At 42.2% G+C, this 25,102-nt stretch overlaps 1 protein-coding gene across 1 annotated transcript; it reads left to right on the forward strand.

Annotated features, from left to right (window-relative positions):
- Positions 1-273: 273 nt before the first annotated feature.
- On the forward strand, positions 274-24,491 carry KCNJ6 (potassium inwardly rectifying channel subfamily J member 6). The gene is made up of 2 exons (XM_044441745.1): positions 274-1,201; positions 24,166-24,491. The coding sequence occupies exons 1-2, from the start codon at positions 274-276 to the stop codon at positions 24,489-24,491; spliced, it is 1,254 nt and encodes a 417-aa protein (XP_044297680.1).
- The last annotated feature ends 611 nt before the right edge of the window (positions 24,492-25,102 follow it).

Raw genomic sequence — 25,102 nt, forward strand, 5'->3', positions numbered from 1 at the left:
AAATAAAATACCTTTTTTTAATAAACCATGGTATCATATATCAATTATGTATGTATATATGAGGAAAATATATTTTACTGAGTATAACATGAAATTTAACTGTTAATATCAATTTAGGCATCACTTTTCTTTTATTGTCCTTTTGGTACAAAGCAGCTTATTGCCATTGTTCTAGCAACATGGAGAAAATCCTTTGGTTGCTTTGTGTAACTGATACAGTGAGTATTAATGCTCTGATCAATGCCATCACTGCTGATGCTCTCTTTTTCTTTAATGACAGCTAATGTGCTGGAAGGAGACTCGATGGAGCAGGACGTGGAGAGCCCTGTTACAATTCTTCCACCAAAGTTGCCCAAACAAGCCAGAGAAGATTTGCCAAAGCACTTAAGTAAAGAATGTACCAAGAGAAAAATCCAGAGGTATGTTAGGAAGGATGGAAAGTGCAACGTCCATCATGGAAACGTGAGAGAGACTTATCGCTACCTGACCGATATCTTCACTACCTTGGTTGACCTCAAGTGGAGATTCAACCTCTTAATATTTGTCATGGTTTATACTGTGACTTGGCTATTCTTTGGATTCATCTGGTGGCTAATTGCTTACATACGAGGAGATATGGAACATATAGGGGATAAGAAATGGACTCCATGCGTCAGTAACCTTAATGGGTTTGTCTCAGCCTTTTTATTCTCCATAGAGACAGAAACCACCATTGGGTATGGTTATCGAGTCATCACAGACAAATGTCCTGAAGGAATTATTCTGCTTTTAGTTCAGTCAGTTTTAGGGTCTATTGTTAATGCTTTCATGGTTGGCTGCATGTTTGTAAAAATATCCCAGCCCAAGAAGAGGGCAGAAACCCTGGTGTTTTCTACCAATGCTGTAATTTCCATGAGAGATGGAAAGCTATGTTTGATGTTCCGAGTTGGGGACCTTAGAAATTCACACATTGTGGAAGCATCAATACGAGCCAAGTTGATCAAGTCTAAACAGACAAAGGAGGGGGAGTTTATACCACTCAACCAGACAGATATCAATGTAGGTTATTATACTGGGGACGATCGTCTGTTTTTGGTTTCGCCACTGATCATCAGCCATGAAATAAACCAACAGAGTCCTTTCTGGGAGATTTCCAAAGCCCAATTGCCCAAAGAGGAATTAGAAATAGTTGTTATCCTAGAAGGAATGGTGGAAGCAACAGGTAATGTTTCTCATTCTTATTTTTTCTATACTTTCAGTATTTTCATTAAAAAATAAATTGTGTTGTGAAAGACATAAAAATATAACCCCAAGGGGGAAGGTGCAAGAAGCTAAACCAGTTTTCTTACAGTGGGTCTCCTAAATGGGTTAATGGATTTGCATGTTGTCCAAGGTGCCTGCAAAAAGATAGTCCTGGAATGTTTCTTCTTGCAGTTTGATGGGAAAAGAAGTGAAGAAACAAGATGTAGCAAGATTTAGAAGGCCCTGACACGTTTTAAGATAGCAAAGCAAAACGTCCTGGGATAGGGGAAATAGGTCACTCTATTCTTTCTGCAAAAAGATAGAAAAACCAAAACTAAATTCATTTCTGGCAACCAACAAGCCCTTTTATTTTCAAATATTTTGATAGCCATCAAGCGCCCAAAAACTGGGGCATTCATTTTCCCTCAGCACCACCATCACCACCACAACTGCCCTTTATTAGGGCTTATATAAGTGATGGCAAATCTGTAGTTAAATTTATAAAAACATTTAGATTTATAAATGTTTATAAATCAAGATCAGTTAATCTGATTCTAACAACTTTTTAAAGCACATTCGGCTTACACACAGGAAGGTTTCTTTCCAAAAGTTCTGTACTGGAGATAACTTTGAAATGGGGATAGAAATTGCTCTACCTTGAAATTATAGTCAAATCATTATGTCAGTAATGAATCAAGTGTATATATACTTTAAATGTAATTACATGCATGTGAAGAGTACCTCCACACATTTTGTACCCTTCCATAAATAAACATAACTAAACTGGCTACTAAAATGCACACTTGGAGGGATAGAGTTATCAAATGTATACATATTCCACTTGCCAGAACTCATCTGTGACTTTAGCTGATTTACCCATGTTTTCATGAGGGGATGCCTCCCCATTTCAAAACAACTCCATCCTGTGCAGAATATTGGACAGACACCTTCACTGGTGTACGTAAGCTGAATGCACCCTGAAAGTTAGGTTTAACTGATCTTGATTCATAAACACTATAGGCATAGAACACACACACACACACACACACACACACACACACTGTTTTATTTACATAGCTCTGACATGGCTTATACTGGCTCTAGGGGTGGGGATGAGAAAATTTATATCCTGGATCTTTTTGGACTCTGTAACTATCATTACCTTAAATTAAAAGGACACCTTGGTTGCAGAAGTGAATGGGTGCTCGGTATTTTGCTACTCCCCCACTCAACTGTTGTCCATCATGTATCACAGTTTCATAGTGTGATTCATTGTCCAATGAGGACACGTTCTTGGGGATATTTAGTGCAGCAAAGGAAACTCTGCTAGTGACTGCATCTCCCAGGGACACATGTCTCACATTTTGAGAGCTGCTATGCTACAGTATTTCCTGATGCCCATGCCCACCTGGTGTTCATTCTGCCAGGAGAAAAACAAACAAACATTCTTTCATCTGCCCTTCATCATAGAAATCACATATGCTTCACCACAGGCAGAAGCACTCAGAGTGTTTAGGCTTACAGACCAAAGCATGTTCCATTTAACTGCTGTTTGCTGTCAGTTCTGTAGTTACTGTTCATTTAATCTCTTTTCAAAGAGGGTATCACATTTTCAGAAATGCCTACATTCATCCAGGTGTTCGGGGTATTTTTCCCCATTATCAGCTATTAGAATCCCTGAACAATCAATTCCAAATATAATATAATATAAAATGCATATTTCAAACAGTAGACCTGAGAAAGACCTCACCCTTTCATAAGGCCATGGATAGCTGCCACCAATGAGATAAGGCCTGGCTGCACCTAACCGAAGAATAGTCGAACTTAGAAGAAAGTCCATTTTGCCATCCATATTGCTATTTCTCTGTAAGACATTTTTTCCATGCAGATTGTTTCTACTTCTGATATACTATCATCCAGATTGAGTGGGCTGATCCTTGGGTGTAGGACTAATAGCTAGAAATGATCCTGTTCTACCTACTGGCCCCAACCCATTTAATTAAATAAATAAGTCTGTTAGTCCCTTCTAACATATCAGTAGAAGTCAACTGAGAGAGACAATGTTGACTTAAAACCATAACATGTTCTAACCCTATGCCCTTCTCTGCCATTTTAGAGATATACAGCCAATGCATTTTATGCTCCCATTTCATGATATCAGAAGGATCCTAAATCCATGTAATAAAAGCATGCTAATTAGAATTATAGTTCTTTTCGTCAAGAAAAGCTGAGCCAACTCCATCCTCAAAGAAGCTCAGTTAAATTGGCAATTCAAGCTACTGGTGATGTCAGCAAAATGCGTACTTTGGAGAGCAAAATAAAAAACCAAGTGCCCAAAGCCATTAGGAGATATGCCAGTCCAAACACAGAAATGGATCCAACATTGCAAAACAGAAGGCATGTGCATGGTCATTACAATGAAATCATTAATAGGCTTTAGTATAATATAACTGCATTTCATCAAAAAGTCATAAAGGCAGAATACAAGGAACAATGGCAAAAAGAAAGGGAGACACAAAACTTTGATAAAATGACAATGAACGTTTAAAAAGACCAATAAAGATGGTTATGTGGCAAGTACATGATGGTTTGAGAATGGTAGCAAGGCATAAAGCTGTTAACACACAGTCATAAATCTACAGCTCTGAGCTGATGATGAAAGAACTGCTTCTTGGGTCTCTTACAAACTTACATCAACAACAAAGAGGTTCACTGCGCTGGGGAGACCAGAATACAAATCAAGTTCGCAAGAAGATGCTCTGAGCACTATTTAAATCATGTTGATTTAAAGCATGCTAGACAGACTAGCAGTCCACTCTCCAGTGGCACAAGGAGGCAATTTTAAATCATGGATCTAATGGTCTTTCAAGGGGCTCTTCTTAAGACAGTGATGGGTATTACCAAATCTTGAGAATATTTACTTGGTAGTAAGTCTCTGCTGTATCCAGTAGAGCTTATTCTAAACTGCATGTATGCCGTTCAGATCAAGAAAACTCAAACAATGAGCAAGCAGATTGGCAGACAGGCACGCTGTGCCCATTTGGCAGTCCAGTGTAGAAATGTAACCAATAAATAAATCATAACAAAGACTGGACGGTTGGTGTGCCCAACACCCCATTTCCATACTTCACCTGGTTCTTCCATGGCTAGTACCCCCATGGTAGCTTAGCAAAACAAAAATGAAAACAAATGCTTGAACATTCTGTTCAGTAAAAAAAGGAATACAGAACACCTGCAGTTTTGCATTTGACTGAATGAATAGCATTCTTTACATGTTGAGAAGCACTGAAAATAAGAGATTTGACATTCTGCGCACCATGCCAATAAACCAAAAATCCTGTCCAACAACAGCCATAGCTTGGGAGAACACTCCACACCCCAACCCAGCGCACCAGACTACTGTGTTACGTAGGTGCACAATTCTCAGCCTAAATGGAAGGTAAGCACCTCTAATGTTCATTAGAGTATGTCCATTCTAATTAGCATAGCTGCTATTATTATTACTATAATTATGATGACCTTCTAATAATTCTAGATTATGACCTGAAACCATATTAGCCCCAGTCTGGGAATGCAGGGATGCCAGAAGGGAACTATTAGCAATGTAATTTGAGATGGATCTGTGTGCCTGTAGGCAACCAAATTTCTTCCAAAACAACCAAGGCTCTTTGTAATCCCATAGGTGATACTTTGAGCTGTCTGCAGCTGCCAGAGATCATGGACAGTGAACGTGTGGATAATGCCATTACATGGTTTGGTCACTAGGAGGTACTGGACAGAGTGAAGCATTTCATGCAACTCTTCTATTGTTAGTGGCAAAGTATAATATAGTTGTGTACTCCTTATGTACAAATGCGTTTTCTTAGCCTTCTACAACACTGATTCCCACACCCCACTGCTGCCAATAGAAATACTACACAGAGCTAAAAAAAATGTTTACTGAAAATAAGATGTTTGCATGTAAGGTTAAAAGAGAGAGTTGCAACATTAAGCTTTAAAAAAACTGTGCAGACATATTATAGCTAATCACCCAAATCTGTTTGCAGTTTCATTTATGTTCCTGACAGATGAGCCGCTCAAAAGTAATGTTTGCAGAAGGTTTTATGGTTACATAAAAAGCATGTTCACCAGCTGTGGAAAATGTGTTTGTAAAGCAGTAAACTGTGCACACAGAATGTTATTTAGATACTAAATGAGGCTATCAGGGAGATTAGCACCTTACAAAGCTAGTTCCGTGCTTGACTACAACCCTGCTGACTGACTGGGTATTGTGCTAATAAATGTCTGCGTCCATTCCTTATCACAGAGCTGTGCATCCTGTGTACTTTAAAAAGCCATCTCACTGTATATCAAGGTAATCCGTGCTGGCGATCTGCATAGATGTTGAGCAGTATCCAAATGAGCACTTGAGCATTGCGCTAGTGCAAGCACCACCTAGCCTGATACCAGCGGTGTTAGCAGACAGACTGATTCTTCCCAGAATGCCATCAGACTAGCAAATATTATTGGCATTGCACCTGAAGGCCATTACTTTAGCACAATGTAATCTATACTAGCGTAAGAGTCGGGTCAGATGCTACCCAATGCAAGCGAAACACTCTTTCAGATTGGCATCCTTTATTTCACCTTTGTCAAACCAAGGAGCTAGAAGCTCAATAGGGCACTGAAGCCAACTCCACTGGCAACAGAAAATGGCACCAATTTCAGAGATTCACTAGACACTGCCCACACTTCTTTAAACCTCTTTTCCTAGCAATAAGGACCAGAGCACTCATTTTAAAAAATGAAAATAGGTTCTCAGCATGTTGGGTTCTATTCCAATAGCAAATCCCATGGGTTCCCCTCCTCAGACTGTCCTTGAGCAGGATTATGAGTTATGCATGTATATATGTTGCCATTATGTTGCGTATTTAAGTGTGAAATCCTTCCAAAATAATTCAAAATAATAAAATGCAATGTTACAGTGATCACAAATAAAATTGGCAGGCCCCCTCCGAAAAGAAGCAGTTAAAACAGGAGGGTTTTCAGAGCTTTCCTGCAGAGGGAGGTGGAACTGACACAATGGCATTCAGTGGCAGACAAGTGAAAAGGGGCACTGCTGAGGACCTCATAGGGTAGACAGGCTGGTACTGGTAGAGGCAGTCCTCATGTGACTTGGGCTCAGACTGATCTTAGCAATAGCACTTTAAATTGGCTAAGAAAAGCACTTGCAGCTACTGAAGAATGGCTGACACTAAAGACCTGACCACCTAGACCCCACCAATATCTGGGTGACCATATCCTGCACCAGCTAGTTTCTGTTCCATTTTTAAAGGCAGCGCCACATACAACATATTGCAATAGTCCAACCTGAATGTCACCAGAGCATAAATAACCTAGTCAAGATCTTCCATCTTCAAATACTCTTGCAGCTGGCATACAAGCCAAACATCATAAAAAAATTCTGGTCTACCCAGGATGGACCTCTCTGAAAGAGTATGCCTCCTCCTGCTTCTTCCATTCATGTTATCAGTAATATCAGTCTGGGTGGTATGGTCTTTCAGAATTTGGTCCAAAATACGGTAGCATTTTCCAATGAGCCACCTGGAATTCATCAGCAGCTTCCGAGACAAGGCTTCAGACAAGCCCCTAGAATTACTGATGCTGGGAGGCTGACTGGAAGAGGAAGCGGAAGGTAGACCTCCATGGCCTTCCCCATGATTGCCACCTCTCACTGCAGTAGCATCCTCTGCTGTGCACTATAGTTCCAATGCTCCAAATTCTTCCCTTCCTGGACACATAACAAGCTTGAGTCAACTCCAAGACCCACAGTATCCCATTCCACTGGTGGATTTGCTAAAACAAATCCTCTCTGCCCAGAAAACTGGCTGAGAATAAGCAAAAGGTCCAGAACTGTCTTACACATGCCAATGATAACCAGCACCCACCTGCAGCCCTTTGGATGCTCTCCTTCACCTTCATCAGGAGCTCAGATGGGCAAGCACTCCCTACAGATACATTAACGCTCTCCCTGCAACCAAAAGCCCCAGCTTAGACAGAGAGGAGCCTTGCCACCATCCCAGATCAAGGGAGTGCCTGAAAGAGGCAAACCTGTATGTCTCACCCCTTTATCAGTAACCCACCATACCGAACCGAGAATATGCTCCAGGACTAGCTAATAATTTCCTTTCCCTACCCAAGACCAGGGCGGCTTATTTTATATTGTATGTATTTTATTTTAATGTTTATATTTTTAATTATAATTATTTAACTAATTGTTTTAAGCCGCCCCAAGGCTTCGGCGAATGGGGCAGCATAAAAATGTTTTAATAAATAAATAAGACACTTTGTATATCCAAAAACCTAGCACCACAGGAGGAGTAAATTAATGCAAAAAGATTCAGGTCACCGAGAGAGAGAGAGAGAGAGAGAGAGAGAGAGAGAGAGAGAGAGGGAGAGGGAGAGGGAGAGGGAGAGGGAGAGGGAGAGGGAGAGAGGCTGTCATTTAAGAAGAAACTAATGTAACTCTAATCTTTGTCTTATGGAAGAGCTAAGCAAAACATATTTGTGCAAAAGCAACTGTGACATGCACAGCCCAGCACTGTTACATATCTGCATCAGCAGCTAAAGTTTGCTCAGGCAGTTCAACCAAAGCCATCAGCACCAAGAAATAAGTGCACCTGGTATAGCAAGCAGCTGCAGGGCAGGGCAGGGCAACCGGAGGGTGGTAGCAGGCAAGAGGCCAGTCAGAGTGTGACAAGAGGAGCGTTTTCACACCAGCTTAGGAGACCTGGGAGCAGCCAGAATGGAGGGTTTGATGGAACTAAGCTGGATGTCACACTGGGAAAGAAAGGGAGTCCCTGTTGTCCATGACCAACAAAGGAAAACACAGCCCTCGTAGAAGAGGTCGAGGTAGGCTCCTAGCTCCAGAGGCTGGAAAGGCATCTCCCAAAGATAGTCAAGGTTAAGGTTTCCTTCTAAATGTTCAGCTGAGCCAGGTATGGGTCTGTGAGGCAGCAGCAAGAACCAAACAGTCCAAAAGATTCTCCACGAGGAATCTAGGTCCTTCTGAATAATGCAGCATACTCAAAATCAAAGGACTAGATCCTTGAGCCCCAACAATCTTGCCTATTTTTCAGTGGACCTACCAGGCTTTTTGAGATAGAGGTCCCCCCATAGGATGCTGTAATACAATGAATAACAACTTTGGTCAACTTTGTCTTGCTTGTTCTCTTTGTTTTGAGAGGCTTTTGATTGCAGTCTCCACTCTTGGGGTGGCTAACAAATGAATTAAATAGAATGTGGAGACTAAGGATGTCCATCTCTTAGTCTGTGGTTGTGAGCAAGATGGTGGGGGTGGATGTGCAGCTCCTTGGGAGAAAGCATCAATCTCTCACTCTGGGAAGTTTTTTCCCCTCCATTCTAAGTGTAGAAATGCCTCTCTTAAAGCCCACTAACTGGCAGGAAGAACTTTCAGCTGCAAGATGCTGGCATGTTTTTGTACTTTTGTTCTTGCCTGTGCCCATTCCGCTTTGAGGTCCTCCGCACACATCATGAGAATTCAGCAGCCAAGAGCTTCTCTGGAAAGGAACTCAGCCCTCAGATTAAAAGAAGTCCAATCCCCCTGCTTTACAAGGATGAGCAAAGATGTCAGAAAGATGTGAGCAAGCAAATTGGAGATGATTGTGAATCATCTTTGTACTGTCAAAGCTGGTGATGTACAAGGCCCAGAGTCAATGGAAGCAAATTGAATAGCATGCCAAAGGGTTAGACGACATGGAACCACCACCACCGCCATCCAAATTAAGTCACTTCTCTCACTGGTAACAAATCATTTTCTTCTGGTTTAAAGATTTCTCTCTGCATTCTCCAAGCACACAAAATGAAAGGTAGACATACCGTCTTTCCATGTGTAAGGCGATACTTTTTCTTTAAAATATTTACTTCAAAATGGAGGGGCGTCTTATACATGGGGGGCAGAGAGGAGAACTGCGGCCACGCTGGGGGTGGGCAGACTGGTGTGATTGTGGGCACGCAGGGTGGGGGTGGCAAGGCAGTGCATGAGGGGGACAACAGCAAGTGCGGCAGCTTGCTCACTCGGAGATGGGTAAGAAAAGTGGGGGGCGTCCTATACATGGGGGCATCTTATAGATGGAAAAATATAGTATTTGTTCATAAAAACCATAATATGTTAAAACCTGTAGTCAATCTTCTTAACATGTACTTGGATTTCATTCTTACTCACTGTCAAGAACAGTCTTTCTTCATGAAAAAGGTTGTGTACTTTATTTCAAGCACAACTCAAAGGTGAGCAAGAACCTCTTTTGCCTGACAACTACTTTTAAACAGCTTTTGTTGTGGAGTGAGAGACAAAGCTAGAGAGCAAGTTCTGATGGATTGTGACAGAGGCTTGGCTTTGAACTTTTCCTGTTAAAAGTCACTTTAAAAACGTTATATCATGTTAATGTATGTTATTTTATGTAAAAGTTCTGTCTTTTAAAAATGTGTTCATTAATTTTGCTTAACTGCATCTCAAGTCCTTATTTCTTTCTGGATTCAGTATCAATTTACCCTGTGGATCTTCCTGGATCTGAAATGAAATCATCAGTGCTGAACTAGAAACTAAATCCGTAATTTCAATCAAGGATAATGTTTTAGACAGGGTTGTATTATAAGTACCTGGCTGATTTAGTGTCATCTATGTGTTTCTATTTTTATTTTATTACTGTGGAAAAATAACGTTGTGTTTGATGTCTTCTTTATTTCAGAAGTATCTTGTTACTGCATGCAAGCGATCTCTCTCTCTCTCTCTCTCTTTCTGTAGACATACACAGGGAGGGAGGGGACGTGGAGGCGGGGTGCTTCATGAGGAACCTGATAAGGTGGCCTACCTAGTTATTGTAAAATGTGGACCCAGTCAAATTACTCTTATCTCATGGTGTCTATATTTTACGTTTCTTGTGTTAGGTTAACAAAAGCAATAGACATGTTTAGCAAATGAAATGTCACAAACATTCCAGAGTGGAAAAAATTCTACCCATTTCAAAATGCATAACTCCTTAATAACATGCCACATATGCTATGCATGTCATGTACGTGGTGACTGATGCATAGGCTTTGAAATATGCTATACTGTACTACCCTGGGTCATGGCACACCAACAGTGGCAACCTCATATCATCTATTTGGACCAACTACTGCTTGGGTTAGAATTCCACCTCTCTCTCTCTCTCTCTCTCTCTCTCTCTGAGTCCTATCCATTGCTAGTCTAGCTGCCTTTTAATGGCTGTACTTTAATAGGGCTAATTCTCTGTGCGAACAAGAGACAGAAAGGGCAGGTGTACACATATGTGTACAAACGTACAGACACTACAGTGGCCACTTTGTAATCACCAAGAAATGCATCACCAAAAAAGAGGACAAAGGAGGGCACTGATTTGCACAACCTCTCTATATGCCAATGTATATGAAGAGATGCAAATTTAGAAATTAGTATTATACCTTAAAAAGAAATGCAAGACAAGACTATGACAACATTCCTTACTTAGATGCTGTGTGGGTGCTGTTGATGGGCAACTCAGAAGGTCCAGCTCTTCTTTCTAAGGGTTCTTTCTACTGGATGTAAAGTGGGTAGCTCTTCCAATTGGTTTTTTTCAAATGGAAGACAGTCTTCCAGTAGCCTTTCAGATAACTCTTCAAAGGTTGACACATGGCCACCTTCACACGTGCACATGTTGCAACATTCTATATCACCCTCCATCTTGTATGGAAGATGGACAGAAGTGAATAATAATATAATCTATACATAAGAAATAGTTGCTGTTTCTGTAAGTTGTATTATCCAACACAGATGAGATAAATCTCCACTGCCTTTCAGTGTGTGCATGGATTTGCACTTCTGCAGAACAAAATGGCAACTATGTGTATGAATGCCTCCATTCTAATTTGGTGCCTTCCAGGCACCATTTTTTATTTGGCCTAGCCGTAACTAAACTCCCAGACTGTAGTGTGACAATGAATTAAGTCCTAGACTTATTGTTGACAATACCTTTATAATCCAAACTGCAGCCTTTCAAGAAGAGAACAGTAAATGTGCTATAAAAAATCTTTTTTAAAAAAAGTATAGCATTCCTTTTCCTTCTACATCATATCCACCTTAATCATCTTACACCCACATAATTGGCTCAACTTCAATGACACTGTCTCTTTTCCTAGCTTAAGAAACTGTTAGATATTTCCATAACTGAAAATGAACAATTTTGAAGTCAAGTTGTTAAATTCCACGTACTTAGAACAATGAGTGGGTGTTGTATGGATTGTCACATAGGAATGAAGAAGACCTGATCTCCCTCTCACTCGCTCGCTCCCCCCTCCCCCAACACACACTCAATTTTTGGGACTCATAGATGTGCATGGACACTTTTACTATATAGCACTTGCAATGAAGGACTTCACCATCAAGTTATGCCTTTTCATTTTCCTTATTCCTGTCCCCGCTTCCTGACACACACACACACACACACACACACACACACACACACACAATTGCTTTGTAACAACTTGCATGATGAAGAAATCTTGAGATCTCAAAAGTGTGCACATTTTTGTGAACTTTTGTTTGGCCAGATAGAGGCATTGCACTAATATGGATTAAGGAAATTAAGGAAGGTATACATTGCACCAACTCCGTATGAGCAATCACTTCAAAAGGTATTAAAATTTCAACAGGATCAATAGGATACAATTATCCCAACAAAGAGTTCTTTACAAGGATATTAAGGGATGCCTGAAGCTAGCCCAGCATTCACCTGATGCCAGTAATGTTTGAAATGGAGCAACCACATATGTAGAACAAGCAAGGGTACTTTCCATGCCACTCTTTCCAGCCTCATCCAAGGAATGATTACATTTGAACATTATCAAATATGCAGTTATATTCATGATCATCACTGTGCGTGCGCTCTTTTAATAACTCCTGGTCTGTTAATTTTATTGCCTTAGACTCCAAGCTCTCACATTCATGGAGAGGCTATTGGCAAAAGGGCAGGAGATAGATGATTTTCATCCACTCCTTCTTCCCCCACAGTACAACTTCTCATGCTGTTCCAGAGGGGCTCCCATCCCTCCAGAGCAGGTATTTGGTAGGGGAAGCAGAAGGGAGTGTGGGTGTGAAAGGTACATGCAAGAATCAGCACTGCCCCTTCCTGTAGTAGGAGCATCCCACCAGCCAAGTTATGGTCACAGGAACAAAGAATGCAAGGCTTGGTGTTTTTACTGTGTTTTTATTATGCTCTTTTAATTCTATTATTGGCTGCTTTGTAAAACTGATTAAAAAACAAGATCCAAATCCTTAAATAAACTATGCCATATTCTAATAATTCAATCCAAGAGGAGAGGTGGGACACTTGTGACCTTCCAGATATTGTTTGATTCCAATAACCATCAGCTAGCCAGCCTGGATAATAGGGAGCCAGTGTTTTCCAGCACTGCCTTAGAGCTAATAGAACTGTTGAACACCACTGATACCCGTTTGTTTGTAAGACTAAGGAAAAAGCAGGACTCCACCACCAAATAGGTGCCCCGAGGAAATCTGCATCTTCAGGGTAATGGAATATCATGCTACAGTTGTGTGGCGTATGGAATAAATCAAACATGTGATCATTATCCTTGGTGTCAGCTTTTCCTCCAGTATGTTCTATACCTAGCTATGTCATGTAGAAGGAGTTGATAGGAAAGCCAAAATTCACAAGGAGTTGCTTTTAGAGATACTGAACTGATGGCAACATTGTAAATGGAATATATTAGACATTTTTTATCTGCATGAGCAAAAGTGCGTAGAAATGTATCCACAGCTGAAGGATCTCTTACAAAGCTGGTACCCAGCCATTTCCATTACTTTGCTCACTGAATCTCCAGCACACTGCACTTCAGCATCTCACGGCAATTTGTTGTTCCATTTCACCATATGCTTATCACAGCCTGATCTATCCATCATGTCCCACTTACTTTCTTGCGATCATACCTTCAATGTCCCACTGCCTCTCTGAAGTCTGCTAATTGTCTCCACACTGCTGACAGTTACAATTTCTTCACCTCGTTTCAGATGACAAAGGAAATTTTCATGTTATCATAATTCCACCCATTTCCTATTAAAAAGGACCAAATTATCTCTAAGGTAAAGTTGACAATGTGAAGTAAACATCTTGACCAAGCCAAAATTGGAAATCTACAAAACAACAACACAGTCCCATCATTATCTTTCTGACCACTGAGGGACCCCTTAGTGCAACAAGCACAGCATCCATGAAATTCAATGCAAATGTTAAATGGGATTACATAGGACACATTCCAATCCAGTGGTAAACTTACACCACCTCATTGGTATTTTTTTATTTTTTTATATCCTGCCTTTTTCCTACAAAGGGCTCAAGGCAGCTTACATCTCCTCCTCCATCTTATCCCCACAACAAGAACCCTGTGAGGTAGGTTGGGCTGAGAGTCTGTGACTGGCCCAAAGTCACCCAGTTGGCTCCATGGCTGAGCGGGGACTAGAACCCAGATCATCTGAGTCCCAGTCCCATGCTCTTAATCACTACACCTGCACCACTGTGATATCATAGTTGTTCTGCTAAGGAGGGAAACTGTCAACAGTACAATGTCAGAGAAAATCCTAATACAAGTAAAGATGTTGGGATCGTCTCATAATATGAAAAAGCATCCTTTTTTATTCACAGGAAGGCCATTTTAATCAAGGAAAAATGCTTTATTCAATTAACCACTCCAATCACTTGATTAAATCTTGCAGCCCTATTATTCTCACATAGCAGTGACAGGATAATGTCAGGAGAATGAAAAATAGACAAGTCCAGCCATGGGTTGATGATGCCAGCCCATATATCAACACATCCCGAATCACCATTGCTTTGGCAACTGTAATAAAAGTACAGAGGATAAACCATGTAATTGCTTGGCTTATGTTGTCATTAAGAACAATGCTGTCTGGAGCTAGGTTGTTAGACACTAAATTTCTCCAGAAATTGAGAAAATAAGGAAACCACAACGTGCACTATCTAGAAAAAAAAGTTTTGTCATTCAGTGTGACTAGTACTATACAATACACAGACACACTGAAAGGGCTCATTTTGGAATAGGCGTAGAAAACATTACTTTTAAAAAAGTCCCTGTTTTTTTCTGTCCCCATATAAAATGTCATCCCCAGCACCTAGAGGTCGCTGCATCTCCAAAACTGTGTCCCTGTGGTCATTCCTTCCTACAAAATCTTCCTAGAGTAGGCTGCTGGGAACACCAGGAATCAGAAAAACATGTGGTGTGTCAGTATCGGCAGTAAGGAGACCCTGCATTTGCATTCTAATGGGGAAATTGACCCCCAAAACTACACCAAGGATGAGTGGGGTCACATGACCCAGCCAGCCACCCTGCAAGTTAGCTGCAGTGGGTTGGTTGTTCGCAGAACGATCCAGTGTGCCCGACAGCTGGCCTATGGCTTTTTCCCGCCCTCATTCCCCTTTGGTATGTATGTATGTATGTATGTATTTAGAAAATTTATAGGCCGCCCCATTCTCCAAAGCCTCGGGGCGGCTTACAAATAAATAAATTAAAATACATAAATAACAATATAAAATACATGTAACTGTATAAAATAAGTCGCCCTGGCCAAAAAACTTTAAAGTAAAAATAACATTAACAATTAAAATGACGCCTGAATAAAAAGGTCTTCGCCTGGCGCCGAAAAACAAATAAGTCTTCCGGCTGGTATGCCTGTACCTTCTGTGGCAAAACCCCTTGTCTCCCATCCCCTGCTCTGATCCATTCCCCTCTTCATTTGCTGTTGGGCTGCTGTTTCCTCAGAGCCTCAAACATACACAACTGGGGCTGTTGTTGTTGTGTTTTTTCCAGCCTACAATGTGCACAAATCTCTTTATAATTTTGCTTGTGTGTTGCTCTGCTGGTTGTCTTGGTCTTTTCAAGGCGCACAGGTGGGCATTTTTGGTTGCCAAAATATGTATTCTAGCCTGTTGACGTCCTTCTAAGATTCAGCTGTCAACACAGAAGGGAACTAAGAAGTGAAGACTACAAATAGGCAAACGTGTGTGGTGTTGAAGATCTGTCAACCGAAAATCACTGATGGGAGAGGGGCACAGCAGAGGCGTGGTGACATACTCTCCTTCGCAATGTCACCCTCTGGATTTCAAGTGTTAGTTCTCAATGTCCTCCACATTTTTGACACTCCTCAAGTTACTCCACATATGGGAAATATTAAACCCCACCTCCTGTTGCGGCTTCTTTTCTGTTCCCACTGTAATTATTCTGATTCCCTGACAGTTCTAAAACCAACCATGAGAAAGCCTAAATGGGACAGCGTAAATGGAGCCATTTGCTCAATCCCATTCCGCCACCACTGAGCATTGGTTTAAAAAATAAAAATAAAAAAGCAACAACCTGTCAAATTGCACTTGTGTGTGTATGTGTGTTAACTGGGAAATATAAAAAAATATGTCTGGGAAGTAAATAGAGAGGACTTAAGTGTTGTTTTCCTGGCTGGGACAGTAATAAAAGGGGTTTTTGGATCATGTTTTTCTCCATTTTTTCCTAGCTATAAAATCTACATAGATTTCCTTCCATTTACTTTCCATACATGACCCTTGCATTTATTCATTTCCTGGTGAATAAAATGTGCAAATTTGACAATAAAAAATCCCTTACAAATGACATAATAAGACAGATAGGATGCCAATATTAGTGGGAATTATATCAGCCTACCATGATAGCCACATTCACTCCTTCCCATTTAGCTGCCTTCTTTGGCGGCGGCGGCGGGGGGGGGGGGGGGGTTAGAACTTCCAGGGAACTGAGAAATTTGTAGGAAATGTCTAGGACATTGAGAGGTGTCAGTTTAGCAACTGGAAATTCAGAGGATTTTCTTGCTAGGGGAGATATCTTGTCACTAGCCCGTTTCAGTGTACCTACTTAATCCCCTATACTGGTGATTTTCATTTGGCAGGTGGCAACTGTGAGCAAATTTGCTTTGCTAATTTTCACCTGCTTCATCAACTGTACTTAGCTCCTTTTTGACAGTTGAAACTTATAGGGAGATTGACCAGGGTAGACTCCATATATGAGATGGCCATAAGTGCGCACTTGTGCACCTCTGAAAGACCAACAGAAATAAATTAAATAAAAAATTATGATATGTATTTGCATACATTTATGGGACTAATTTTTAAAAGCTAGAAAATTCACGATGGTCACTCCAGAGTGCTGGTTGGTTGTCACTGGAGTGGCTGCCCCTGGTGACATCACAAGCAAAATCACAAGAAGTGGCAATGCAGTTTCTGGGTGTCTTGATAGCACTTGCTATCAGTCTCCCAGGTTCAGACAACGCCACAATCCATCATGGGTCAGAACAAGCCATGGGTAGTCATGGTGCCTTGTTGCCCCAAAATAAGCCACCCTGTAAGAAGCAGTCTGAGTTCAGGCAACATGACAACACACTGTGGCTAGTTACTACTCAGTAAATGTATAGTACTCCCTGTGCAAGAAGAACCTAATCACTTGATTTTCAATTAGCTATACACCATTACTATTGCTCCATAGACTATCGATGGCTTCCACATAAAAAGACAGATCTTGCCTTTCAGTACATCGTAATTGTCTGAAAAAGCTTCCTTGTGTTTTGTCTCTTGTCTTTCAACTTCCCAAGGGTTTCTGATGCTTTAGAATTACACATTATTTGGAAATGTTGTCGTGAAGCCCAAGTAAGAGAAACAAGAGGCCCGAGTCCTGATGAAATCAGTGATTACTCCAAGAACTTTGTGTGGGGGTTAGGTTATTGCCAGATTGCTGGAGAGAAGATGAGATGAAATGCAAGATAGAACTGATACTAAAGAACTCTGTCAGGTAAAAATAATAAGGAAGCTGAGAACAGGAGGGAATGAAAATAACATTATCACTAGAGGAGGAGGGGATTAAGACCACTCTTCCACCTCTTTATCATCTGCATATATTTACAGTAGAGTGGCCACTGATGCATTGGCAAAAAAGAGGAAATGCATTAATAAATAAGAGGGAAAGGAAGACACAAATTTGTCAGTATTTGCATACAGAAAGCAAACTGGGTATTACTTTAAGTCAAGCATATTAGCTGCTCTGCCTGCTGATGGAAAGCTGATAATCCAGAGACCTGTTAACTCAGATGATAATGTGTTATCTCAAATATACTTTCACTGAAGACTCCATATTTCTGCATTCCTTCTTTTCCTCTAACTAGTTACACATCCTTATCCAATGTAAAACTAAAACTACACCCATCTCAGTACCTGTGCCTGGTGGAGAGATGCTGATCAAGCCTGATGCCAGAGTAGCAGCCACAGCAGTGGATGGTTTCCCTCACACAGCTGAGAGAAGTCTAAGGCAGTCAGGGAGCAGCCAATCAGGGGCTGCTTCCTGGAAGAGCTCTTATGCTGTCATAATCAAGGCTGTGTGCTGGCAGCTGTCTCAGGCACCATCCAATTTCCAGGTCTGAGGGGGGTGTCTGTGCAGTGCTCTAGTGTGGTCCCTCCCTCAGGGAGTCTGCCTTCGTATCCCCGTGGTCTGAACCAGTGAAGCAAGGCAAGTGAAACAACAGATCACGACAATCAGAGCCAGGAGGCTTTAGTCAGTGGGCCCCTGCTGGGGTGTGGGCCCCTGGCAACTGCCCAACCATGCCTGTTTTTGATGCCTGCCCTGCCTCAGTGAAGTGTGGCAGTAGCAGGTGACTCAGAGTCACTGCTCTGGTTTCCCAAACTCACTCCAGGACACTGCGGCAATTTTAAATAGTGCCTGATGTTGATCAGAGCAGGATACGTGGGTGGGTGAACAGACATGAGTGGTGAGCTGTGCTTGGATGATGAGGACCCCACTGGCTGCCCCATAGGGTTTGGATACCTGTCAAGAGAATTTGGTAGTAGGTACAGAATTACACATACCAAGTATGTTATCTTTCATTTAAAATGGCAAATGTAGATTTATAGTCCTTAAGATTCTGATGCTTGAAACCTTGTGGCATTAAAGTGAAATCTCAGGAAACAGATAGTAAAGGAGAAGGATGCGCAGCAAGAGTTGTTACGTCTCTCCCCTGCCCCACCTTACCGGTCACACCACTATAACTGCTCCCACCTGCTGCTGCTCAATTTTGGAAGCAGAAATTTCTTTTCTCTTTTTGTAAAGGAGAGGAATGGGTGGTTGGGGAGATTTCTTAAAGGGTCCACTGGGGGACAGAGGCTTAGGGCGTCCACAGGTCCTTTTTCACAGAAGCCAGGTAGGTTTCTGTTTGAAGGGATGCCAAAGGCGGCATCTTCTCTTCAAAGGGCTTCTCAGTTCAAGAGCAGTGTGAAGAGAACAGCCATGAGAAACGAGAACAGGGAGGGGGCTTGAAATGACACACCACAGCCTTCCCCATTGTGTGGGTGAAATGACTTTCAAATATGCACCTGTACATATAACTTGGCATGTGCAAATCTGTGTCCTCTTTCACCATCCCTTTTGGCAATGCACAAGTGGTCTCCTTTTTTACCCAACAAGCAGTGGTGCCCTCTCCCAGCCCCCAGTTTCTGAAATGCCTTTGACAATCTCCAGCAGCTTTAGATTGTAGGGGAAGGTTGATGCTGAGTTAGGAAGTTTGTTTATTTATTTATTTATTTAGAAAATTTCTATGCTGCCCCATTCGCCGAAGCCTCGGGGCGGCTCACAAAACATCAATTAAAATATAATACACTAAAAATATAAAACGAATTAACAATATAAGTCACCCTGGCCAAAGAATAAAATAAGGAAATAATATTAGCAATTAAAATGATGTTTGAATAAAAAGGTCTTTGCCTGGCATTGAAAAACAAATGACGGAGCCAGGCAGACCTCTCTGGGGAGTGCATTCCATAGATTGGGCGCCACTGCAGAGAAAGCCCTCCTCCGAGTACCTACCCTCCTAATTTCCTTCACGGAGGGCTCCCGGAGGAGGGCCTCTCCTGCTGATCTCAGGGGGCGGGCGGGAGTATATGGACATAAGTGCTCCTTCAGGTAGCCAGGACCCAAGCCATTTAGGGCTTTATAGGTCATCACCAACACCTTGAATTGGGCCCGGACTTCAATGGGAAGCCGGTGAAGCTGACGGAGGACTGGAGTCATGTGAACATAATGCCCAGTCCCCATCAGCAGACTGGCAGCTCTATTTTGAACCAATTGAAGTATCTGGACCGTCTTCAAGGGTAGCCCCACGTAGAGCGCGTTACAGAAGTCAAGGCGGGAAGTCACCAACGCGTGTGTCACTGTCGCCAGGCAGTCGTACTCCAGGTAAGGGCACAGCTGATAGATCAGCTGAAGCTGAAGGAAAGCGCTCCTCGCCACCGCTGTCACCTGAGCTTCCAATGAAAGCTCTGGGTCAAGGAGCACTCCCAAGCTGCGGACCTTGTCCCTAAGAGGGAGTGCAACCTCATTCAGGACTAGGTTCAATTCACCCTCTCCGAAGCCCGATCCGCCAACCAACAGGACCTCCGTCTTGTCTGGATTGAGCTTCAGTTTATTGGCCCTCATCCAGCGCATTACCTCGGCCAGGCACCAGTTCAGCACAGCCACTGCCTCACCTGGATTGGTGGAGAATGAGAGGTAGAGCTGGGTATCATCAGCGTACTGATGATTCTGCAGCCCACACCTCCTGATGATCTCTCCCAGCAGTTTCATGTAGATGTTAAACAGCAAAGGGGACAAAATGGACCCCTGCGGTACTCCATGGCATAGCTGCCATGGCGCAGAGCCATAGTCCCCCAGTACCACCTTCTGGAATCAGTCATTGAGATAGGAGTGGAACCACTGCAAAGCAGTGCCTCTGACCCCCAGTCCTGCTAGCCTATCCAGAAGGATACCATGGTTGATGGTATCGAAAGCCACTGAGAGGTCCAGAAGAATCAACAGGGACACGCTCCCCCTGTCCTTCTCCCAGCACAGGTCATCGTACAGGGCGACCAAGGCAGATTCAGTACTGTACCCAGGTCTAAAGCCGGACTGAAATGGGTCCAGATAATCAGTTTCATCCAAGAGAGCTTGGAGTTGTCCCGCCACCACCCGCTCCAACACCTTGCCCAGAAACGGGATGTTGGCCACTGGTCTATAATTAGTGGCCATCTCTGGATCCAGTGACGCTTTCTTCAGGACTGGGCAGACTACCGCCTCATTTAAAGGGACAGGTACCCGACCCTCCCTCAGAGAGGCGTTAACCACTTCCATGATCCAGATCCCAATCCCGTGCTTGGAATTATTTATTAACCAAGACGGGCAAGGGTCCAATAGGCAAGTGGTGGGACGTACTCGTCCAAGCACCTTGTCCACATCATCAGGCCACAATAACCGAAATTCATCCTTTAATTTTGGACCAGACAGCAGCATTGGTGTCTCCCCAGAAACCTCTGAGTCACTAGTAGAGTCTAGCTCGTGACGAATCTGAGCGATTTTCTCCCTGAAATGCTTGGCAAAATCGTCACAGCGGGCCTTCAAGGGTGGAACCAGATCTTTCTTAGGACCTGGACGAACCAGGCCTTGCACCACTCGAAAAAGCTCCGCCTGATGGCATTTTGAGGAGGCAATGGAAACGGAAAAGAAATTCTTTTTCGCCGCCCTCACCGCCACAGCTTAGGCCCGATAATGGGCTCTCAAGTGTGTTCAGTCAGATTCATCCTGTGATCTCCTCCACCTACGCTCTAGCCGTCTCCCAGCCTGCTCCGAAAGTTGTCTTCCGGAGTGCAGCAGCATCCATCACTGATCTTCTGAGTCAGGCGCCCCAAGCAACCTGCTGGAAATTCCCCAAACACCAATGGAAAATTGCTCAAAGATCACGCCAATGCCCCACCTCCTGCTTCCGCCTCCACCAGCAGCATTCTCTTCCAATGCTCATGCCTCACATTGTTCCCACCTCAGGAAGGCTTGCTGTCCACTCCGGAAACAGTTGCTCTGTGAAATAATTTCTGGATGCATGCCTATTTTGTGGTTCATTTTCCTCACTTTAGAGCTGCCGTTCATGTTGTTACTGAACTGCCTGACTGACCCCACTAAATGGCAGATTTTACTGCTTGCCATGTATCCAAATGATCTGGGGCGGAAGAGCATGCCTTTGCTTTATGCTACATTTCCAGACATCATGTCTCATTAACATCTGTCTGGCTGAACAAAGCACTTTGCTGCACAGACTTGACGAAAGCCGGGCATGGCTGCAGCCGTGTCCCAAGCTGCCAGCACAAATGGGAGCAACCGCTGCATGGCAGTGAGCGGAGGCGTGCTTCTCAGGCTGGAACGGAGCTGTTTGTTCGGCAGCAATGTTTATGGTTTAACTGCTCCACATGTACAGCCGCAGACATGGCGTGGACCCCCATGGAAAAGATATAATGCAGCTGACACTTGGTTAGTCCTTGCAATTGCCAGGTGTATCACACAAGTACAAAACATTTCATAATGCCACTGAATCCATCTTCCATTTCAGCCTTTCCCAGCATCTTGTTTTTTTCACTTTTGTTGATCTGTTGCACTGTTTTTGCAGCCTGCTTTTATAGTTTTGCTGGGCTTTAGCTTGTCTAATATATTAGTTATTTTGTAGTGCTTCTAATATTTTATTGTTATACTCCCTAACAGTGCATTAATATAAGGTATAAATCAAAATTGTGAATCAGTAACTATGCAACCGCTGTTGAAAAATAAATAGAAGTGAAGAATGCTGTCATCTCCCTTCTTCACAGTATATTTCCTAGCTGTCACAGAAATTCAGCATAGCACTAAGAGAATTATTTAATGTAGAAATTGAAATAATTTATCTTATGGTATCAACAGCTAATTCTCTTCTCAAACTAGCACTCTTGCATGTTTAGTGCCTTGAAATGGCTCACCACCTCCTACTCTTGTCTTTTTAACTGCTTGGAAGTTTGTTTTTTTTAACTGCTCTCTATTTCATCCTGAATATGTGAACCCAAAATTCTACTTGTCTGTTTGTCTAAATGCCAACTTTTCAAACAAGTTGGTTTAAGAAAAAATATAGTTTCGCTGTATTTTCCAATGCTGGTGCTGGACATTTTGCTGACTGAGGTAAATCACAAATGTCTCCACATGTGTGTGCACACGCACACACACACGTCAAGGCACATTGTACTTGAGACTAGCGAAATTTATGTTGGTGCCTGAGGCATAAAATTCTACAAGGGGCTGTTTTCTGAAGTAAAAATAAGTAACTAACCATTTTGCTGCCCTTTCAAGAAACTGAAACCACTGAACTAAGGCAACTGTCCCACGCTGTCTAATGTTAGAGCCAGTTTGGTTCCAAATGCAAGATTTCTTCCACTACAGTGGCTTAGGAGCAATACACATGGGGAAAGATGTGTCAGAATTCAAAATTCACATGAATTTCTCAAGAAGGAAGCAAATCGAACCTTTCTGAACATTCCATCTTGCTGTGCAACAATGTAGCTGAAGACCATTTTTGGTATATGCGGTTCAAGAAAATGGCTGACCCAGGAGAAATGTGGTGAGCACTCCCGTGAAAGGGAACTGGCTCCCAGTAGCCAGTTGGTATGCTGTCCATTGGCCTTTAGCAAGCGGTTCTCAAAAAGGTGTTTAACAGGATGCTCATATGCCACATATAATGAGGTGCTAGAACACTATAAAAGGTGATAAGAATTATGAGCAGATACCATTCATCATTCTATATAGCTCTCCAGAGCATTGTTTCATAAATCAGCAAATGCTAATAATAGGTTGTTTTTATAGTTGCCATTTTTATTCTATTGTATTTATTTATGGATAGCTTTATTCATATTAACATATGCCACCCTGGAATCTGGCTGCACCACAGCCCCAGTCTGATTTACTGCCTGCTAACCTCATGCTAACTATTTGTTAACATAAAAGGACAGTCGTGAAAGGCCAGGCCACACAAAAAACATCTTGCCTAATTTTGCCCATAAGGATCTTGTTGTCAAAGAAGTTTCTGAATGTTTAGGTTGCTGGTTTGTTGAGTGCTTCCAGCATTATCAACCAAAAGATATTGTGCAGCATCTGACCTGGTTCATACAATATGGCAAATATCAAAACTTTAAAAAAGTTTAAAACAGAATAAAACAATAAAAACTAAGGGAAAGGCCCACAGTGATGCAAAGATTTCTAAATACCTTTACGCTCATGCACAGAGAGAGAAGAACTAAAAAGCCTCAGGGAATAAAAAGGTCTTGCTCTGGTATGAAAAAGACCACTGGTGTGGACACTTGCAGAAGGACCACTGAAGATGACTTAAGCACTGAGGAGCTGTATGGAAAAAGGCCCCAAGCCATTTAGAGCTTTAGGGGTTAATACAAGCAGTTTGAATTGGACCAGGAAATGAACTGAAATCCAATGCAGTTCACAAAACACTGGAGCATTATTATGAAATTTCAGGCTTCTTAAAACTCTTTGACATCTTTTGGGCTGGCTGAAGCTTCTGAGCCATTTTTGAAGGCAACATCATATTTACTGCACTGTAGTAATCCAAATGAGAAGTACCAAAACATAGGTAAGTATGCCTCAGCTATCTCTGCCTAGATGGAGCCTAGCTGGTATATCAGCCTAAACTGATACACAATGCTCCGTACAACTGAGTCCACTTGTGCCTTGAGTAACAGTGCTTCTTCCAAGCCTAATCCTGTAGGGGAATATAACCCTGTCCAGAACAGGCTGAACACCAACCAAATTGACCACCCATCTGGGCACCAGAATTAAAAGTGTAGAGAGGGGAGACTGTTAAATAAAACTGACCTGCTTTTTTTTTGGTGCAAGCATTTTATCTAGCAAAAGTTTTCTGTTTTTTCATCTAGCACAGTGCTTATGTGTTCTCAGTAACTATGTACAGTACCACTCTTAGGACTCCTCAGTGCTTCTGATTTCTCTCTTCTTTCTTCCCAGGGATGACATGCCAAGCTCGAAGTTCTTACGTTACCAGTGAGATCCTGTGGGGTTATCGTTTCACACCTGTCCTCACCCTAGAGGATGGATTTTATGAAGTTGATTACAACAACTTTCATGAAACATATGAGACAAACACACCATCTTATAGTGCCAAAGAACTGGCAGAGATGGCCAGTCGAGCAGAATTACCCCTCACTTGGTCTGTGTCCAGCCAGTTAGACCAGCGTGCTTTAATGGATACTGAAGAAGAGGTCAAGAACCATGAAGAACAAACAGAAAGGAATGGTGATGTGGCCAACTTAGAGAATGAGTCCAAAGTTTAGGGCATAGGAAGGGACAGACAACTGGAAGTGGTTCAAAGTGAGGATGAAGGCAAGACATTGAAGGTTTGAAATACCTGTCTGCTCATAAGATAAGCAAAGTTGTGGGTTAAAGCTGCAATACCCCTTCTTTTACAATGTAATCTCTTATCACTGATCTGTTTTCCAATTGAAGAAACCAGTTTTCTCATATGCAGGTATCTGTTTGGGGTTTGATTTTGTTTTTTAAGAAAAAAGGGCAGAAGTTCATTAACCTGGGCCAAAAACAAATGGAGTGACTATGAGTGACATGATTCATGTCCTGAGCTTTAACTCCAGGTTTTTTATATGTTCCCCCAGATATATGCATTGCAGCTTTAAGACCCAAGGTGAGCAGAGAAATCTGCATCTCAATGGGATACTGTACATATGCCTTATGTAATTTCTTTTTCTTTCAGTTTAGTAATAAACCCAGCATGTACAAAAGTACTGTAGTAAAGAACCTCTGAATAATGTATATATGTGTGTAATTAATGTAGGTCTAGAAATATAATTTAGAAAACAATGGGATGCAAAAAATGAAACCCACCATGGAGAAAGCATTTCAGTTCTCACACTAGAAGTGTATTAGGTAC

This window comes from Varanus komodoensis, unplaced genomic scaffold (assembly GCF_004798865.1).
Source record: "Varanus komodoensis strain SLA01 unplaced genomic scaffold, ASM479886v1 scaffold4, whole genome shotgun sequence".
Classification (NCBI taxonomy): Eukaryota; Metazoa; Chordata; class Lepidosauria; order Squamata; family Varanidae; genus Varanus; species Varanus komodoensis.